This window comes from Rousettus aegyptiacus, unplaced genomic scaffold (assembly GCF_014176215.1).
Source record: "Rousettus aegyptiacus isolate mRouAeg1 unplaced genomic scaffold, mRouAeg1.p scaffold_m13_p_18, whole genome shotgun sequence".
Lineage (NCBI taxonomy): Eukaryota > Metazoa > Chordata > Mammalia > Chiroptera > Pteropodidae > Rousettus > Rousettus aegyptiacus.
The window spans coordinates 732,382-751,922 of record NW_023416293.1 but is presented as its reverse complement, the minus strand read 5'-3'; the positions used below and the strand labels follow the sequence as shown (position 1 = coordinate 751,922).

The following is a 19,541-nucleotide window of genomic DNA, read 5'->3' as shown; positions in this document are numbered from 1 at the left end:
ACACTCTTTCTTATCGATTAGTTAACACTGTGCTCTAAGGAAGAGCTTTCCTTTCTCTACCATTTATTAATTTATTGATATCCGCTTGGAGTTATGGATTCTTATTTTATTCAGTGGGTTATAATCTATTATGAACATTATTTACTTTTATGTTCAACTCATCCTAGGTTTGGCCAATGAAAACCACTTTAAGCTGGTTCCTACGTGATATATCTCCACTATTCTTGTGTATTTCTTGGCTTTCTGTCCCCATAGGATTTTCCAGGCTCATCTTGTCCTTAGACCGGTTTTGGAATCAGTACTTGTCCAAGGAACTCTTGGGCCTTTTAGTGAAGAATGGTATTTAGAAACCAAGATCTGTCACTAGGTGGTGCTCATTGCCACTGAGAAGTCTTTGTTTCCAGGTCACCTTAGTAGACACAGCCAGGATGTGAACATACACATAGACATGTAGACATAAATTTCTTTATACGTGTTTATGTGAATATACACATACACATTCACACTTGTATTTCCAACGCCAGTCAAACAACATAGTAGAACCTAGTCTCCCCTCTTTTCATAACTACTAACTTTTTTCCTTAGCAGTGAAAAACCTGGATCCCATTTATCTTCAACATATTTACTCATTTGCTCAGAGTAGAAAACACAGGAAGTACTCTCAAAACTATTAACCTATATGGAAGCAAATCTATTCATAACTATATATTTGCTTACAGTTTTGTTTTGCTTCTTTTTTGTTTTGTTTGTTTGTTTTACAAATGCATGCACAGAATCTTTAGTTGGTTCTATTTGTGTTCTGGGAAAGTTACATATTGAGAGGCAAAGGAATACAGTAGAAACGGTCCATCTGCCTCTTTATTGCCTATGTGACCACTTATTTTAGTCCTGGGGTTCTTCGCTCAAATAGGACAGAAAAAAATCCTATCTTAGAGAATTAATAATCTTAGTAAGCCATTATTTATTAATGTTTACCATAAGCTAAGCTAAGCTCTTTACATGTATTATTTTATTTACTCCTCACACCACCCAATGAGGTAGGTTCTCTTATTAGCCTCACTTTATGAATGAGGAAACTGAGACCTAGAGAGGTTATAAATTTGTTCGCAGCCTGTTGATTATTGAGGGGCATCACCACGAAATTTAAGCCTACCTGACTTTAAATAAAGTTCACAGTTTGAATCTCTATGCTTCAATCTCTTACTGGATCAGGGATGCAGAGAAATGAGAGAAGGTTGAAGGGATAATAAGTATCTTATTTCAATTATCCATAGGTGTGTGTGTATTCTTTAATACCTTCACTATCCATCTTGGGAGCTAAATCCCAAGTTAGTTCTCCTCCTTTCCCATTTGTACCCTATGTTATTGGGTCACTTCCTCCCACAATAACACCATCGATTAGTTGCATCTTCCTTTAAGAAACATATCGACCTTTGTGAAAACACTGAAAAGCTCACAAATACATCCCCTGCCTCCAGCTGGTCACAGACTCCTAGGGGAGATAAGGCATGCACATCTTATCCGGAATGTAAGTGCCTAAAGAATAGAAAACTTTGTTTTGTTTACTAATTTATCTCGAGAGCCTGGAATCTTGCCTGGCACAGGGTTGTATCATCAATAAATATTTGATGAAGGAATGAATGAACGAAGGAATGAATCCACAACTGTTAACAGATAGCAAGTACCACTGGTTTAAGGATCCTCCTGCCCACTGATTAGATGAAGAGAATGGGATAAGATAATCCTTATTTTGGCTAATAATTTAATTTAGTTTAATTATTGTTACTGATGATAATAACAAAATAAAAATATAGTAAATTAGTAGAGAGCATGATGTCCTCCATGTTGGAGACAAAAACATACGCTTATTTACAGCTAACAGGGGCTACATTCTCGTGTTTAGGCAAATGCAGAAATACCGGAACGGAACAAACAGAAATAAGGAAATACATGGGAACTGGGATTCAGTAACCTCTACTTCCTTAAGTATGCAAAAAACTTGATGGCATCATATATTTCTATTTGTTTCACTGCAAAGTATGTCAGAATTTTGAATTTTCAGCACAATGTTGAAAGACGAGTTTTCAGATGGGAGCATGAGTCACTTCTGGGAAACGAAGCAGAAACAGAAAGGAGGTCAACTTCTTTCAAAGAAACAAACACAAAAGAAAAGGAAATAACAGAAACATCCCTGAAAGAATTTTCCCTCCAAAAACATTCTCTTACAGTATCTCCAAAATAATTTGAAAACCTACCTTCAAGGCAATAAAGGGTGTTCCTGACTAGATATGACCTGCTTCTACACACCGTCTGCCCAACTCCCATTCACTTAAAACCACAGCCTCTTACCATCTCATTATCCTCCACAGTGTCTGCTTTCTACTCTCAAAGCACATTCAGATGCATTGACCTCTCTATTCATAACAAGTCCGTACGGCAGGAAGATGGAACAGATACCACTGTCTGACAGATGAGTCATGTCAAGCTCAGAGAATTGAGAGATTTGCTTGACACCACACAGCTAGTTCTAAGGGACACAGTTAGACCTAGAACCCATCTCCTTACTCTAAGTTCAGCATCCTTTCCAGTCCATGGCCTCACATGAAGGGTTTAGTCAAACTCTGTTGGTCATCCATTCAACACATACTTAAACACCTACTCTGTGCCAGGCACGAAAGCCTGGGATGCATCGGCACACGAGACGCAGACCTGGACCACGCCTTCAGAGTTCATAGTCCAGTGAAGATGACAGACGAGAAAGAAGAACTAAATGAGCACAGTAAATACTAACCTAGGGCTAAATTCCTGCTATCAGACAGGAGGACAGGACAGGCGCTGGAGGGTGGCTGCGGACAGAGAGGGAGGACTGCAGGAAGCTTAAGAAATTAGATGCTTAAAATGAGTTGGAGTTAGCCATCCAAAGAATGAGATGCATATTGTTACGAATGAAGTGGACAGTGGAGCAAAGATCCGGGAGGAGGGATAACCAGGTGCCTCTGGAAAAATTGCAAGCAGTTCTGGCACGACTGGAGGGCGGAATATATATGCTGGGGGTAGGAGCGAGCAGTTGGTGGAGGGGAGATTGGAGAAAGACGAGACTGGAAATGTAGGCAGAAGCCAGAACACGCAGCTATTTTTAAGGACTTCATCCTGAGGGAAATAGGGAGCCAATGTAGGGTTTTAAGCAGGGGAGTGTTGTGATCACACTCGAGCTTTAGAAAGAGCACTCTGGCTGCAATGTGGGGAGCAGGGGGGGGAAGGCACAACACAGAAGCAGGGGAGCACTTATTACTACGACAGCAGCAAGAGCAACTTCTGTCATTGTGTCTTAAATACAGTAGATACCACAGGTAGATACTGAGATTGAACAGCCATCAACGAACGTTTCAGTCACTTTTGGCCTTAAAATTTTTTGATGGCTCAGAGGTCTCTGACGCATTAGTGGTTGCGTGGAGCAAGTCAGGGCCTCCTGCACTCTATTTTACGACACCTTAGGCCCGATTCAAACTCAAGAATGGGGACGAATATGCTATTGCACAAAATAAATTAGATCATGATTTTGCCTTTGCATCTTCATATTGTCAAAATATTCATATTTTCCATCTCTGACTTTTCTGTGTAAACTAATAACTTTGGCCCATTCTTGTCTCTCCTCTCTGGAAAATATCAGCTTATCTACCTATTCCCAACAGTCCTTCTGATGAGTAACTTCAAATCACACATCAGTAGTATGTTATACATTACATTTTATATAATGGCACTTCTGTAACCTGTCAATGAATATGCATCATTGTCAAATTGCAGAATGGCTGATTGAAAAGTTTCTTTTCTATTAAATAAATGTTTTTGAAATTAATTTCTAGGATCTATTATTAAATTGGGAACATATTGGTTATATTGTGGCTGTTAAATTTATTCAGAAATGTGCTATAATAGCAAGAAGTACAATTATTAAATACATTTTATAATATCTCAAGCATGACGGAGTAATGCTTCATTCATTTGGAATGCTGGGAGACAGACTGTCCATATGAGAAATTATTCCAGGCATCAGATCCACAGAAATCTATTTGCAGTAGAAGTATGCCTGAAATATGTTAATTAGGTCTTTGCTTCCTTAAGCAACCTACACTCAACGTAACAAGCTCTTGACAATCAAGGTTCACAATTTCACATGAGGCAGGCCTGTTTGCCACTGTTCTTCCTGCTGCTGGGAAGCTCCTAGGGGTTGCTGCTCATTGTGACATCTTCACGTGCCTAACGAGTGGCTGGAAACGGGAGGCACTCAATGATATTTGTTACACAAAAGCTCTCATGCTTTTCTAAAGGACCAGAAAGTACACAGAAGCCTACCGATCTGCTTCTTGTAATTTTTTACTGGTGGTTTTGCTGTGAATTACTGCCACGGTTTCTGTTTTGTTTTGAATGTTTTTTGAAAAAAATATCTAGAAATGTTATCTTAGGATAGTTCCACTGCTTTCACACAGAAAAGTGCCAGTGTTTTGCAATAATTATTTGCTTCTTTAAAGTACTTTTTAATTTATATTTCAGTTTGTAGCTATCTGCCAAATGGCTGAATTTACCAGGAGTCAAAGTTTGAGTGAGTAATAAGCATAGTAGAGTTTTCATTGTTGCTGAGGTGATGTGCCTTTAATATGTTTGTGAACCATTCAATATGTTTGTATGTATTAGGACTGTTTTCTGTTCACTAACCTTGGCTTGATAACAACAACAACAACAAAAAACAGTTCATTTTTAGATCTTGATTCAGATCTCCATTTTTGCACACAATTCTGGAGCTGAGAAGTGCTACATTTACAGGACAGAAAACTGACTTGAGCCCAGGTTTTCAGATTCCCTCTCCAGTATAATTCTCACTCTTCTAAATTAGAAAATCATCATTCTTGCCACACTAATTAGGTCATTTTCCTCATCACAACATCTATCCTTTTAGTCATTTTATGATTTGACATTATTTCTAAGGGGCTTATAGCACTTGCTTATAACTATCGTCTGCATTCTTCACTGTCTCCTCTGCCCTGGTACCGAATTTGCAGGATTCTCCTCTTCCTCTGGCCACGTCTAGGTCGCCGTCCTCACTACCCCCATAGCTGCAGGGCTGCCCTTTCCGTTACCTTCAGTCTAGATCTTTCGTCACGCTCATTCCCACGAGGCAGCCTATCCTGACCTACCCAAACCAGGAAAGAAATATATGCACGTAAACCCTAAAATACCTCTAAAAGCAGTCTTGGCCCTTATTCCTGAGCATGTAAATTCTGCTGCCAGCAGGGCTGGGTCATTCATTTGTACCCAGGGAAGCAGGGGTTAAGGGCACAGGCTTGGTGTCAGCCAGACTTGGCACCAGAGTCCCAACTCCACCTGCTAGCTATGTACCTGAGCCAGTCACTTACCCTACAAGTGCGTTTTCTCAAATGCAAATGGGGTTCATAACAGCACCTCTCCTCATAGGACTCCTCATATTTAGTACAGCAGTGACATATCACAAGTGTCCAAAATAGTAATTAGTACCATTATTACTGTTACCATTATTAATTCCTAGAAGATGACTCCTCAGAGTATAACAATCAATATGATTATCTCCAAGACAAATGACCTTGAGGAACGAATAAACGACTTCCTCGATGTACTGATAAAAGCTACACAGGAGGACGTGGCATCGTGCAGTGGATGTGAGCTTGGGTTCTGGACACACACGGACCTGGATTCAAACCCTGGCTCCGCCACACACCAGCGCTGACGTTGGAAGGGAACCTCAGTCTAACGCTCATTTCCTCATTTAATGAAGTGATATTATCACGATCTGGGCAATGTCCGGCACAGATCACCATTTGAAAGGATCTAAATTCAACCGATGGAATGGCATCTAGGCATTTAATTGTCAAATTTATTAGCAACAACTCTAACAGGCGCAGGCAAAGATGGGACGGTAAGATGTGGAAGAACTCGTGGCAGTGAGCTGCTAGGGCAGCGAACTGCTCAGCGGCTCTTCAGGTAACGGCCAGGAAGGGGCGGCTCCCCCCGTCCCCCTCCTCCCCGAAGTGACAGGTCTTCAAAAAAGGCCGAAGCACAGTTAGTCTGACTGCTGGCTCCAAAATTAAAAAGCAAGCTGACATGATTTTCTTCTTCTTATAGAATGACTCCAGTTATTGTAGAAATAGAATTCGGGGTTGATGCTCATGAGAAACCCATTGCGTTGCCATCAGGCACTGTGGGAAAGTCAGGAAAACGGAGGAACACAGGGCGGGGGCGGCGGGGGCTCCAGCGGCAGCCGCGGCCCACGCGTGGCTACTGAGCACGTGGTTGAGCACGTGGTTGAGACGTGCTGCAAGTGTAAATAATACATGCTGGATTGTGAAGAATTAAAAAAAAAAACAGTTAAAAAATCTAAAAATTTATACTGGTTACATGTCGGAATGATACTATTTTCTTTATAGTGGGTTAAATTGTTAATAAAATTAGTTTCACCCGTTTCTCTTAAAAATCTACCTATTTGAACCCTTAAATTCCGTATGTGGTTTGCATTTTGTGGCTCCCATTGTATCTCAGTGTTGGCCTGCGCATAGCTCCTCTGTCTCCTTCCCTATAGCAAAGCTTCATTGTCAATCCTGATGTTCCACAAAGTAAAAGAGCCATGTTGCCTTGAACTGCTAACTTTAAGTGCCTCACGAAGATAGCAAACCTCATAATTTTTATTAAAAAAGCAAAAAATTATCAAAATAACATTTTTTTTTTTTTTACCTCAACAGATTTCTCACTGAAGTCAGGCAGTCATCATTACTTCAAAGGAGACACTATGGAGAATGGTATTGTATATTCACCATATTATACAAATGTGAGTGACATGACTTTTTTTATTTGTGGTAAATCAGATCTGGTTTGAAGCATCTCCCAAAATATGTATTCATTTTTAAAATTATAAAGCATATTAAAAACTACTCCATACGACCAAGCTGGAAAATTACAGAAAAATGTCCAGTCATGTACATGGACTACAGATACCTAATAAGATAATGTGCATACAATCGGAAAATCTTTATCATCTAATAGTCTTTCCATAATTGTTAAATGGGAAATAGCAGATTCTCTGAGAGATTTTTTCCCCACAGATTTCTTCCCCGAATCGCCAGGAATCACCCTTATATCATTCGTTAATTACTTGTTTCTAGTAAGAAACTAACACTTTCAAAGTTTATCAAGAGGACCATGCAGTCATATTAGTTAGTCAATCTGTCAGCCAGTTTAATAAATTATCCCACTGCCTGGTGAGTTAATCTGTTGCCTTTGTAGTTTCCACTTTTTGCAAAACATTAACTGCACTTTGTGGAATACAAATAAGCCTATGTATGGTTCCAAAACTCTACAAAAATTGCTGGAGTTTATTTGCTGTTAGAAATATAATCTGAGAACCCAGAGAAGGGGGAGATGAGAAAGCCAGGCTCACACACAGTAAGCCCCTGTGAGGATCACAATTCTAGGCTTACTCTCATTACAAGATCATTATTTATAGAAAATCTCACCAATAGAAGCTGCTTGATATAATTACAAATTATAGGCACCTCTAAGGGTATTTACAGAAAATTAACACATTACAAGTGTTAAACTTCTCGCCTTCTAGAGCTTACTGGCCATGAGTTGCTTCATTTCTTCAGAATACAGGAAAGGAAATGCACAGAAGGGAGGGAGATCGAGTACCAAAGGTTGAGGGTGAATAAAGACTATTGCAGAGCGTGATGTAGGGGTCCAGACTTTAAGTCTGGGCCAGTAATTCCTGGCAGAAGATTGTCTGAAAGGATTTACATCCAAAAGTGTCCATAATATTTCACTCTATGAAATCTTATTCTAAGAGTCAAGCTTTGAAAGGCGCCTAAATTCAATGAAGTAACTGGCATCTAGTTATTTGTCGAATTCATTTTGAAAAACTATTAACATATAAAGGCAAAGCTGGAACAGTATATGTGGAAGAACTCATCGTAATGTGACTCTGGCTCAGCTAATGGTTCAAGTAACGGTCAAAAATGCTCCCCTATTCTCGCTTCCGCTTTAGAGGCTTGACTGAGTCTGAATGGGAAGTTACCTACCTACCTGATTTCTTCATGAATGAAAGTAAGGTGGGGGGTGATAGCCAGGAGTGAAGTCCAGAGGCACTGACAAGATAAGAAAACAAATAATTCCCATGTGATTATTCTCAGTTCTCCTACCACAAATAATTTAAATTAGCTTTTCCCAAAGTGTATTCCCCAAAACCTGATTCCTGGGAGATATGCGGAGATTTAAAAGAAAAATTTCTTTTAGTCATATAAATTTGGTAACACTGAAAACTGAATTCCTTTTTGAGGGCGTCACAATGTGTGTTAGCATATTAAAGGCTCTGCGAAGCCCTATAGTCAGGAAGCTTATTTCACTCAACTTTCCAAAAAGGAACTGATCACAGAATCCACAATACCCACATCAGAGGTAATACATGTGATGGATAAAACTGTATTCTGGAGCCTAACTACCTAAGCTTGAATCTCACCTCTACTCTAGCACTATGATCTTGGTCAAGGTATTAGCCTCCGTATACCTCAGTTTTCTTATCTGTAAAATGGGGCTTGTGGCAGAATCTACCTGGAAGGGTCGTGTCATCTGGAGATTGAATTATGTGAGCAATGTGCTCCTCACAGAGTAAGGAGTGTGTCCTGGGAGCTATCTTTGTTACCACGCCCAAGAGGAGTGTTCCAAGGAGTTGTCATTGCTGTTTGTGAGCTCATGTCCCTTGCTTTTTTGTTTCCAGAACTCGTAGCTATGTGCCAAAGTCCAAAAAGAAAATCATTTTCCCTTCAGCAAGAGGTTGTGCTACGCTTCTACAGAAAGATTTTAATGGGTTTAATTCAGACAAGTCACATTATCAGTGAAGACAAAGGAGTCGAATGTGGAAGGCAGGGAACACTGGCCTGTGGGCAAGGAAGGGAGAGTGGACTTTCAGCTTCGACCAAACAACTGTTGACTTTGGGCAAGTTGCGTAGCTTCTCTGCATCTTAGTTGGACTAGATGGGTAGTTTCACGAAATTATTCAAGATAATCTTGAGTTAAGAGAAGTTTCTCAATCCAAATACTGTTTTCTAGATTTTACACATTCATACACTCACAGAGTATGTAGTTACATGAACCTTGTGTCTACCAGGATATAGGATACCTATAAAGATTGATCATGCCTTCTTCCTTTTAAAATTTAAAGTGTAGCTGAAATGGAATATGACCCAATAAATGTTGAATAGATGCCTATTGAACAGCAACACACCCATTATTCCTTCATTCAAAAAAAAAAAAAAATAAAAAGCAAGATCCCTGTGATGTAGGGCACTATGCTGGGTACAACTAAGCTTACATATTTCTGGAAAGCTATTAGTTCTACCTATAAAGAGCTCGCGATTTAATCTGTGGTATGGATATCAAGCGATGACGCTAATTGTTGCAGTTTCGTTTCACTACCTTTCAATTTGAATCCCATAATTCGGGCGAGTTTTCTGGTATTATTTTACACAGCGGCACCATACTCGCAGCATCATTATATAACGGTACTCAGTAACCATGATGGAGGAGACAGCAAAATCAGCCCGTTATAATTAAAGTGAGTCTGTTCCAATCGATTTTATGTAAAATTTTAGATTAATAAAAATATCTATTAGATAATAACTGCCTAACAAAGAGGGGAAAGAGGCACATTTTGAAACTGATTTTAAAACACAGATGATCAATTTCCTTCATTAGAAGAAATAACTTCCTTCATTAGAAGAAATATTTTTCTTTCAAATATAATATAGTTGTATATAGTCTCATCCAGTCTTAAAAACAAGACATAGTGTTGATCTCCACAGACCACAAAGATGTAAGTAAATATCTTCTATAACTGCTAGTCAAATACCAGTTCTTTCTTTTTACTGACAAAAGCAAGTCATGGATGACAGACATCATCTCTAAATCAAAAATGCCCCCCACCCCCCAATTGGACATAATCTTTTGATCCAGGCTGCCCTCAGATGGGGAATGTGACTACAGTGCTTATTGAATTTACTGAGTATTTTAATCTTTGTGACAGCACACAGAAATTCTTATGGATAAATCACTAGATCATAAAAAATCTCAAAATAATTGTGCATTTTCCTCATCCTTCCTGCTGATTGCATCCTAACAGCTCCTCCTCTACTGGCGTCTCTTTATCAGTAAACGTAACATAGAAAACTTTTCAAGGACAAGAGTGGCAGACGAGGGCCCACGTAAATGTCGTGCATGTGACCAGGCAGATGATTAGCAAGGATGTCTTGCTTTGCAAAAAAGTTTAATTTTACTGGGTCTGAGAAAATAAAGAAGTCCTTCCTGCCCCATCTACTGTTCCTATTGTCAGTGATACTAGAGTTTGCAGGTCTGCCCCAAGGCAGGTCACAGAAAGTCAACGGAAATGAGGGCAACCTCTGAAACCGAAATCAACCTGCAGATCACGGCAGGCAAACGTCTATTTTAGAGCATCAAAGACACACGCACCGGACTCCTCGAAATGAACAGAGACTCAGAACAACAAAAGCAACCAACAGCATCTATTCTAACACTGCGAATTTCTTAGATATTACAGATGTCACCCAGCAATGCATGCATTTGCTTCCCATATGTGAACAAAACTGAGGCATCACAAGATAAATTTGAATGGAATGCTAAACTTCACTTTAAATTTTTTTTTCTTTTCCTAGCTGACGACACAATCTTAGTATTATCACGACGGAGCTTCTGGCTGGAAAAAATTAAATTAATGGATGGATAAAAAAAAAAAAAGCTTTGAAACTTAAAAAAAAAATAAACAACTTTCAAATATCTATACTTGATGGTGTCAAGAGCCAAGATAAATGTATTTCAATTGCAACTTCCAAACTAAACTCACAAATTACTACCATTATGCTAAGTGTTAGCTACCCCACTGTGCAGTTTTGCTTTGTGAATTTTTACCTTCCTCTATGAACACTTTTAGCCACTGATCGCACAGCCTTTCAATGTTTTCTGCCTTTTCCTTTAAATAAACTGGCTCTGGCTTCTTCCATCTGGTTCCCCTTCCGTCAGCAACCCTGCACCTGTTCACACCTCCTCTCCTGTTGGATTCCACTGAACATTTCCTCCTCTGCCAGGGCTATTCTGGCACTCGCAACCTTTCTGTCATTCAATCCATCTGTCAGAAGTGAACTTTGTTTACCGCAAGCTTCTGCTTTCTTCTTCAAGAAGCAAAGCCCCTCAAGGTCATTGTCAAATGAACTGTCGGCATGGATTTAAATCCTTTACTGCAAACCGCAGAAGATGAAGTTCTGTTGTGTAATGTACTTGTGAAAATTACTTTTGGGTTCGGGAAGACAATAATTTGGAGTCAAAGTAGTAAGACGGGGTGTTTTAATGATCATTTGTAAACCCAGACAGCTGATATGTATTTCGTTCATGTGTGTCTGCACTTCTTATTATATCAAGTATGAACTATATGTATAAGAAGCAAAATAAAAGTTTTAAAGTGAAACCAAAATATCATAAACAAGCTTACACTATGTAAAAATTGTTTCATACTATACAGCATTAACTTGAGGAATAAATATTTTCACTAATGAATTAGCCAAGGGAAAGAGTATTCCAATTAAGAAATTTTACACTGAAATGCTTAAAATGTACAAATATGTACCATTTCAATTATAAGCTATATATTAACACGCAGCTCTATTACTGCTTTGAAAAACTTAACCCATAATATACAAATCAATTCCTGTGTGGTTTAAATCCCATCATTTAAAAAATAAGCAGTTTTGCTTGAATAATATTCAAATATGTGCTGGGAAACAAACAAACAATCTATCTAAAGAAATATAAATTTTACCAAAAGGCCAGTTCTGTGGGGAAAAAAAAAACAAAAACAAAAAACAAAAAAACAGAACCAAAAACCTCCTAGAAATTAAGTGAAAATTATACTCTCAATTGAATTTATTCTGTGTCATCTACAGCTATCAAATGCTCACCCTCCCTTCATAAATCGGACATAAAATCACTTCATGGGGAATTATTTACCAGTATTTTAGACAATCATATTCTTTAGGAAAAAGGCAAACTAATGACTCAATTCAAATTTCTTCTAAGAAAAAGGGAGATCACTTTTTAGGAGAAAATATATGGTAAGAATTATAACCAGAGCAAATGTGAAGACAAATGGGAACCTATATTCACAACGCTGCTTTTATATTCTTAAGAATTATCCAAAGATTTAATCTTATTGCATATGCTTTTATTAAGTGAAATTAATCAAGTCTGTAAATTTTTCTAAATTCCTTTTAATAAGATAAAAATTCAAGCTTTTTTCATTGACATAAATCTGAAAGCAGGTTTTATTAATGAAAGCAATCTAAACACATGTAATTTACAATTTGAATCTTAAGATTTTGATTAAGTATTTATAATTTATAAAAAATATTTTAGCAGAGCAGTTTGTCAGATGTGTTAAAGAAAACTACTGGGATGTTAAATATAAAAGCAAAAACAAAAAAGCAAGAAAGCTTGAAATCCAAGTGCAGAGATGTTCTTTTTTAACTCAGTTTCAATTTTATTACTCATCTCCAACATACCCTATATCCTATAAATCGTTCTTATATAATATAAAATGTAATTTCATATACAGATTTTGAACACAAAATATGAATTCTAAGAGGTACTTTCTCTTTCATCTTCATAAACATAATTTCCAAATAAATTTTCTTTATGTGGACAAAATTTCAGAAATAGTATGTAATTTACCCGGCAAATTTGTGAATACTTTCCTGGGTGTTTTTTCCCTTGAGTGTAATCTGTGCTTGATGGTAGTTTAGTTACCTGGATCTCTGCTTCTGAATAGCATGGGAAGAATACTAGGAATTTGATCACTTCCATGGTCTGATTTGCTATATAAAAGAAGGAAGTATTAGCAAATTCAGAGGCTGCTTAAGTCACCGTAAAGGAACTCTTCATTCCTAGCAAACAGCGTTTCAAAAAACACTCTAGTAGGCTTGCTTTGGAAAATTTGTATGATAAGAACATGAACAAATGAAAAACACCCAGTTTAACATCACTTACAGTCACACACAGATGCAAGACTGTGCGTGTACACACACACACACACACACACACACACACACACATTTTTCCCCTCCATAAATACGTAAGAAAAAGAATAAGGAAATAATATTATGATTACATATACAAAGGGACTAATTTAAGGAATTCAGAGAATACTGTTTATATTTATCTGCCTTACATGTAATAGGCTTATTTTATCTTTTAGAGAGAAGAACTAGGGAAAAGTTTTAGGTAATTTGATACCAACACCTGAAACACAAATTTTACAGAAAAAAATACAGACGCACTGAAGCAGTTGCCAGGTTGCACAGAGACGCCATGCCTAAGGGCGCTGCGAGGCGAAGACAGGGTGGGTGTCGCTCGCGTTAATATCACCCTTCCTGAAACGGCATATGGGTGTAGGATGGAAGGTAAAATATTGAAGCTCCTTAGTAAAGAACTGACCTTAATTTATCCACATGCGGAACGAGACTCACAGTTCTGCTTTTCTAACCATTAAAAAAATGATGAAAACACTATTATTTTTCTCTGGCTTCTTGATTTTTCTGCCTGTATAATTCAAGAAGTCTTTTAACGAGAGGATATCCATCCTTCCACCCCCTTCCTCAATTACCTTACGGCAAGACCTTCTTTCAGATGTGGAAATATTTGCAGGACTGCAGGACAAAGAACTGAGACATTTCACAGAGTTGATCAAGGGGTGGGGGGGAGGATTTGTGAGATTCTGTAAAGAGTAGCAAGAGACTAAATGACAACCTTAAATCTGCCACAATCATTTAATAATGTGCCGCTATATCAAATAAGTCTAATTTTTTGACAGCACCAAATTAGATTTATTGCAGAAACTGCTGCATAAATAGCATATGGCTATGTTATACCACCTATTTCAAATCCTAGGAATGTTCCCCCCCTCCCCCTCCAAAATGAATAAATTGAGCCAAGCTACAAACCTCCTGCAAAAAAAAGAAATATACTAGTTCAAAAACAGATGTAGGAGATCTGGATTTCTTTGTTAAAGTAATAGTTTTAGCATGAATCTCCCAATTCTATATTTAAAGAAAAAAATGACTGCTTAATAAGTTATTAAATTTAACGGGTCCGTGTTTTCTTTTTTCTTTTTTCAGAATGACTTAATTCTTGTTTTCGGGTTCTGGGCTCTGAATTACGTTTAACACTTTGATGTTCAATCCACAGTTACACAGGGAGAAAAAAGGAGGGTGAGCAAGGGGCCCTGAATCAAACCCGGCTTGAGCAGGTTATGAGAAATTATTAAGCATGAACGCATGTATCTCATGGAGGTTTTTTGGTTTTTATTTGTTTAAGACATATGTGGTAGAATCACATCAAAAAGCCTTTTCTAAGTTTAACTGTAGCCTTGGTACTGCAAATTCTTCGATGCATAAAATATATAAAGTGATCATTCCATGTGCCGCACCGTGCACGTTAGGACGGCAGAGCCACACAAAACGGCAAAAATCAAAGTTGCGTGGAAGCTGGGACCGAACCCTCACACGACAAATCCCGAGATGGACAGTCCTCGCTTTCTCCATCTCTCGCCTGAAGCCTACTCCCACTCCTCAACTACGACATGAAGCAACTGCGTATTTCTTTCTGAACAAAAGTTTCAGTTCTTCCGAAGATGGGAAAGGCATTGCAAGGTCTTATCGCAGACCAATGGGCACACCACTGCAAACATCATGGCACTCGGCTCTCCCGCAGACTCCCTCTCTGTGGTCAGTCTTCCCAGCTGCCCTATCTGTTACTGTCTGATTAGTTCTGCTAAGGAGCCCCTCCCCTGCCAGCTTTCGGTGCCATCTGTTCTACACAAGATGGCTGCTGCCCAGCAACCTAGCACTGCCCTCCTACCTGGCACCCGGCTACCATCCTTACCCCAAAGTGCTAACACAGGTTCTCACTGCTGGCAGAGTCAGGATTTCATTACTACTACTTTGACAAGTGCAGGGTTGTTTGTAATTTCTCTTTTATCCTGATTTTGATTGTACAACCACCTCCCACTGATTCCGTTTGCTTCAGTTTTGTTGCTCACAGATTTTACTCTCCACATCAATCTCCCTCTGGCATGTTGCTGCATCTGTTCCCTTTTTTATTATTAATTTTCAAATTCCCACCATTTTTGACAAAAAGGAGGTAATCTACACTGTGTTTCTGCCCATTTCATTTTCTTTAATTTGGAAGATAAGTATGAAAGCATGCCAAAGAAGTTAATTCTCCGTTAACAGTTTATTTTCTGGCATCCCTCAGCCTTTGTATATGAAAAACAGATAGGCATAAATGTTGACTGAATCACAACAACATAGTCGCAACCATTCCTGAATTTAATGAAAAGCAAACATATGAAACAGCATCTAAAAAGTTCATTAGTTAAACGAGTCGTCTCGTGTCTCTTTCCACTTTTAACGGATAATTTCTTTGTCCAAATCACTCTGAGTGCAGGACTTGGGTTCCTGTACGACTCTGACACGGGGTCTGTTTCCATTGTAGATGACTTTCGTTATTCCTTAATGTAATTATCATCTTTCCTCAACCCAGACGTTGTTGACTGATTCAGTAGCTAATGATTCTGAATAAATAGGTTTTCTTTCTTTTCTTTCTTTCTTTCTTTTTTCCTTTTCTTTTCTTTTTTTTTTTTTTTTGCAGAAATAGGTTAAGAATAGAGAACTGCCATCAGCACAACAAAGCAGAGCTGATCCATTCATGAGACCTTGTTTGACAAACGGTTACTATCGAAAATGGCAGTGGGCTTCCTCCAAAGACAAAGAGGGCCACTTACGAGTTAGAAAACGGAAGTCATCTGCTGGACTCTCTTTGTTAAAAGAGACTTGTTAAAAAGGACTTGAGTAATCCGATCTTGCCTCGATTGCCCTAAAGTTTTCTAGACTGAGCATTGCAACTGCTAACTATTTTACATGATTTCATAGTAACAGTGTTAGAGTCCCTGAGTACAAGAGCGATGCCTCAGGTTTACAGAAACCTGAATGAGTTTCAGTGATTTTCATTCTCAGCTATAGCCTCATAAAATCACAGTTAAGATCTGTAGGAAATAAAGAACAGTAGCTTTTTCCCAAGGTGATAGGACTAGGACTACTGTCAAGATCAAGTGATGCCCGACCTGGTGGACCACACTTCCGACTGGCTACTGGAAAATGAGCAAATCCCGAATCACGTTAAAGCCCACTTTCAATGCCTCATCTCGAACAGCCTCCCGCATGGCCACGCTTCGCATATATCCCAACAGTGACTTGTTCCTTATTTTATATACTTCTTTTGTTGGTACAGTTATATTTGTCGTAAGTATTCTCTCAACACAGGGTGCACTCTTGATAAATCTCCTGGCCGGAAATAGACTTCTTGGGGGTAGACACGGCGTAGGTGCCAGGGGATGGGTTACCTGGACACTGGTACCCTCACTGGAGAATCTCTTTGACACTCTCCCCATCGCTGGTCAGGGAGATGCTCAGCCCTCCCACAGATGGCCCATGCCAGCTGGGCAGAGGTCACGCAGAGCCGCGGTGGAGCAGTCTTCCCCTCGGCTGGACACTGGCTTTGCCGGCTGCTTGCAAATGTGTTCTGACCCACTCAGTGCCCACTCTGAGTTCCTGACTTCAGGGAACTGGACTGTCTGCTCAGCCAGTCTGACAGCAGAGCTTAACACAAATGTGTTTATGGGAATTGGGCCCTTTTCCCTCGGGAACATAGTCCAAGATGGCCCTGAAGAGACTGGGTATTCCCCAAGCCTCTCCTTTTCTCAGAACCCTCACCTTTCATTCCAGGATTTATCAATCAGTGAATCACTGTATAGCCTACTTGCAGGTATCAGAGAAACACCAAATAACACATGAGTAATGCCTAATAACTAGTCTAACTAACACATCTGATTAGGAAAAGGTGTTTAAGAGGAAATTAAATGTCACTAAGTTAATGAATTTTTTCATACTTCTTTTACCTTAAATTAATATTGGCGAACAGAGCTTTCTTTTAAAAAGTATTCCTACTTAGGGCCACTAGGACCACAATTCTACTTGTTTTTTTTTTTCCTCCTATTTGCATTGAGCTTGATGCTCATTGTTGTTGAGTCAAGCAAGAGGTGTGGGCAATAGTTTCTCAGTTTCCTCTGGGCTTCTTCAGAAAACGAGTTGGCTGCTGCCCTACCATGCTCCAGGCTGTGGGCCGGGGCGGCAGGGGAGGAGGGTACGTCCCCAGCGTAGATCTTCCCTGCTCACATGTCTGGGCTTCTCAGAACTGAGAGGAGTGAGCCAGGGAACGTTAGGCAGAACCCGCAGAGACACTTCCCTATCAGCCTGTGAGACTGACCCCTCCCACCCGGGGCCACATGGACACCAGAGTCCTTAGCTTGTCGCACAGGTGGAGCAGAGACAGCTCAGGCAACATGGCGTCCACCAGAGCAAAATGAAACGCCGTTTCTTTCCTGGTTCTCTGACAGCCTGTTCTCTCTGATACTGGGTGAGGGAAGGAAAAGAGGACACAATTTAAAACAGTACCAAGGCCATCTATTTTGAGACTTGAAGATGTTGGTTGCACATATATCCATTTAAAATTATTTTTGACATGTTCTCTGCTTAATTTATTCATGAAAGGAGTACAAGAAAAAAATGAGCTTAACTTTTAAATGGAAACTTTAGACTAAAAATTCTTCAATAAACTCAGGAGGAAAAAAAAAAAGATAAAGTTCACTGTGGAATAGGAAGAAGACATGTCAATGTTATATTTCCCTCTTCAAATGAAGAGGAATTGAAAGCTTGGTCTTTTGACCTAAGCTAGCTGTCGCCTGAAGATGACTGTGGTTCCTTCTTAACTTTCCCTGACAATAAAGAGGTGAGGCACGTTTCTCCACTGTTTACAGAGAACCTGCCATGCTCAGCCTGATGCCCAGCGTGGCGCTGGGACGGCAAGAGGAAAGAGGCCTGATCCTGGCCCGCGGACTGAGACTTTTACACCCATAAAAGTATTTCCATTTAGCTTTGAAATATATTTTTGTGCTTCTTTGTGAATATGAGTTCCAAGCACAGGTTCTGGAGTCCGATGGACCCAGGTCAAACCCTGCCTCCTCTGCTCTCGACTTCCTTTGTCCCAGCTGCTGAATTGAAAAATAAATTTAGAAAATGAGTTACTTAAAAAATGTAAAAGATATCTAAAACAGCCCCCTGATCATGCACTTGGATACCGTGTCATTTTAAAGCTGACAGAGAGGTTTCCAAACACACTCAGCTCTGCACCCGTCTCGCTGCAGGTTCGGAGCACGGGGCCACCACCGAGCACGCTGACCGCAGCGCGGCTGCGGGAGGCTGTCATGTATGCGCCTTTCACATCTCTCTTTTTTTATACTTTGAGGGTTCTTGAAATAAAACCACCATGTGACCCTGTGACGACGTGGCCATACCTCCGTGGACTTACACTGTGTTGACAATGGAGAACAGAGATGGCCTCTTCCCTCCCCTCTTCACTCCTTGCTCAAAGGAGAAATCGGGGATTATATTTTTAAAAAGACAGTAGGAGCAGATGAGGAGACACCTGGGGTTTAATATACCCAGGACCCCGGTCTCCTCTCCCTTACGTCCGGGCTTCTACATCCCAAAAGGACGTGTGTGCGTGTGACCCCGTTTTGAAAACGGAACTGAAGGTTTTGAAAGTGGAGGGAAAGGCGGAGCTGGGAAGTCACCTTCCCACAGTCTGAAATCAAGAGCATCTCCTTTACCTTCAGTCCAGACTGAAGGGTGTGACGTCGCACTGTGAAGAACCTGAAAGACGGAGGCGACCTTCAGACAGAAGGCGAGCCCTGCAAATGACAGAGAATGACAGCAAACTGGCGCTGCCTTGAGTCCCTGCTCCGAGAAACTCTGAGCCCCGCTGCACCTGGATTTCGCGATCCCCCCTTCCTGGGTTTCCATTACTTCGATCAGAATCCTGACTCATGCCTGTAACCTGAGAGGCCAAGCAACTAAAGTCAGGAAAGCTTTGACACCAGTGACTATGTGGGAGCTAAATGCTCTGGAATGCTCTGGAAAAGAAGCCTCGATCGCCTTCTCCCAAGTAAACCACCCATCACGAGAGGACAACCTGGGGACTCCTCTTTGATGAGCTTTCTCACTTTCAAAAAGATACAAAAGCCAAGTTCAAGTTGCTGTCTCTCTAGGTCAGCAGTCGGGTCTCCTGGTTTGATTCACAAAAGTAGGTCAGAGCACGTCACCCATTTCGTGGCCCTCACGTAGATTCCTGCTCTGAGAAATTCTTTGAAGTACGTATGTATCACTGCAAGTACCATGTAAAAGGGCAAATAAAAAGTTCGTATTTCAAGACATAAGCCGGAGCCTACGGGTTTGATGGCAGGTCGGTCTCTCTCTTGCGCTTTGTGCAATTCAATTTCTAAATTCTCT

General features: G+C 40.0%; 1 protein-coding gene across 11 annotated transcripts in view; it reads right to left on the bottom strand.

The window, feature by feature from the left end:
* Window positions 1–19,541, bottom strand: part of SDCCAG8 (SHH signaling and ciliogenesis regulator SDCCAG8) — a 198,378-nt gene that overhangs the window by 86,860 nt on the left and 91,977 nt on the right. For 2 of the 11 annotated variants that reach the window (XM_016151248.2, XM_016151247.2), the window contains exon 14: window positions 8,104–8,165. The exons of the other annotated variants lie outside the window; for them this stretch is intronic. In XM_016151248.2, coding sequence (XP_016006734.2) covers window positions 8,104–8,165 — 62 coding nt within the window. The remainder of the gene's footprint in view (window positions 1–8,103; window positions 8,166–19,541) is intronic. 11 annotated transcript variants of the gene reach the window in all.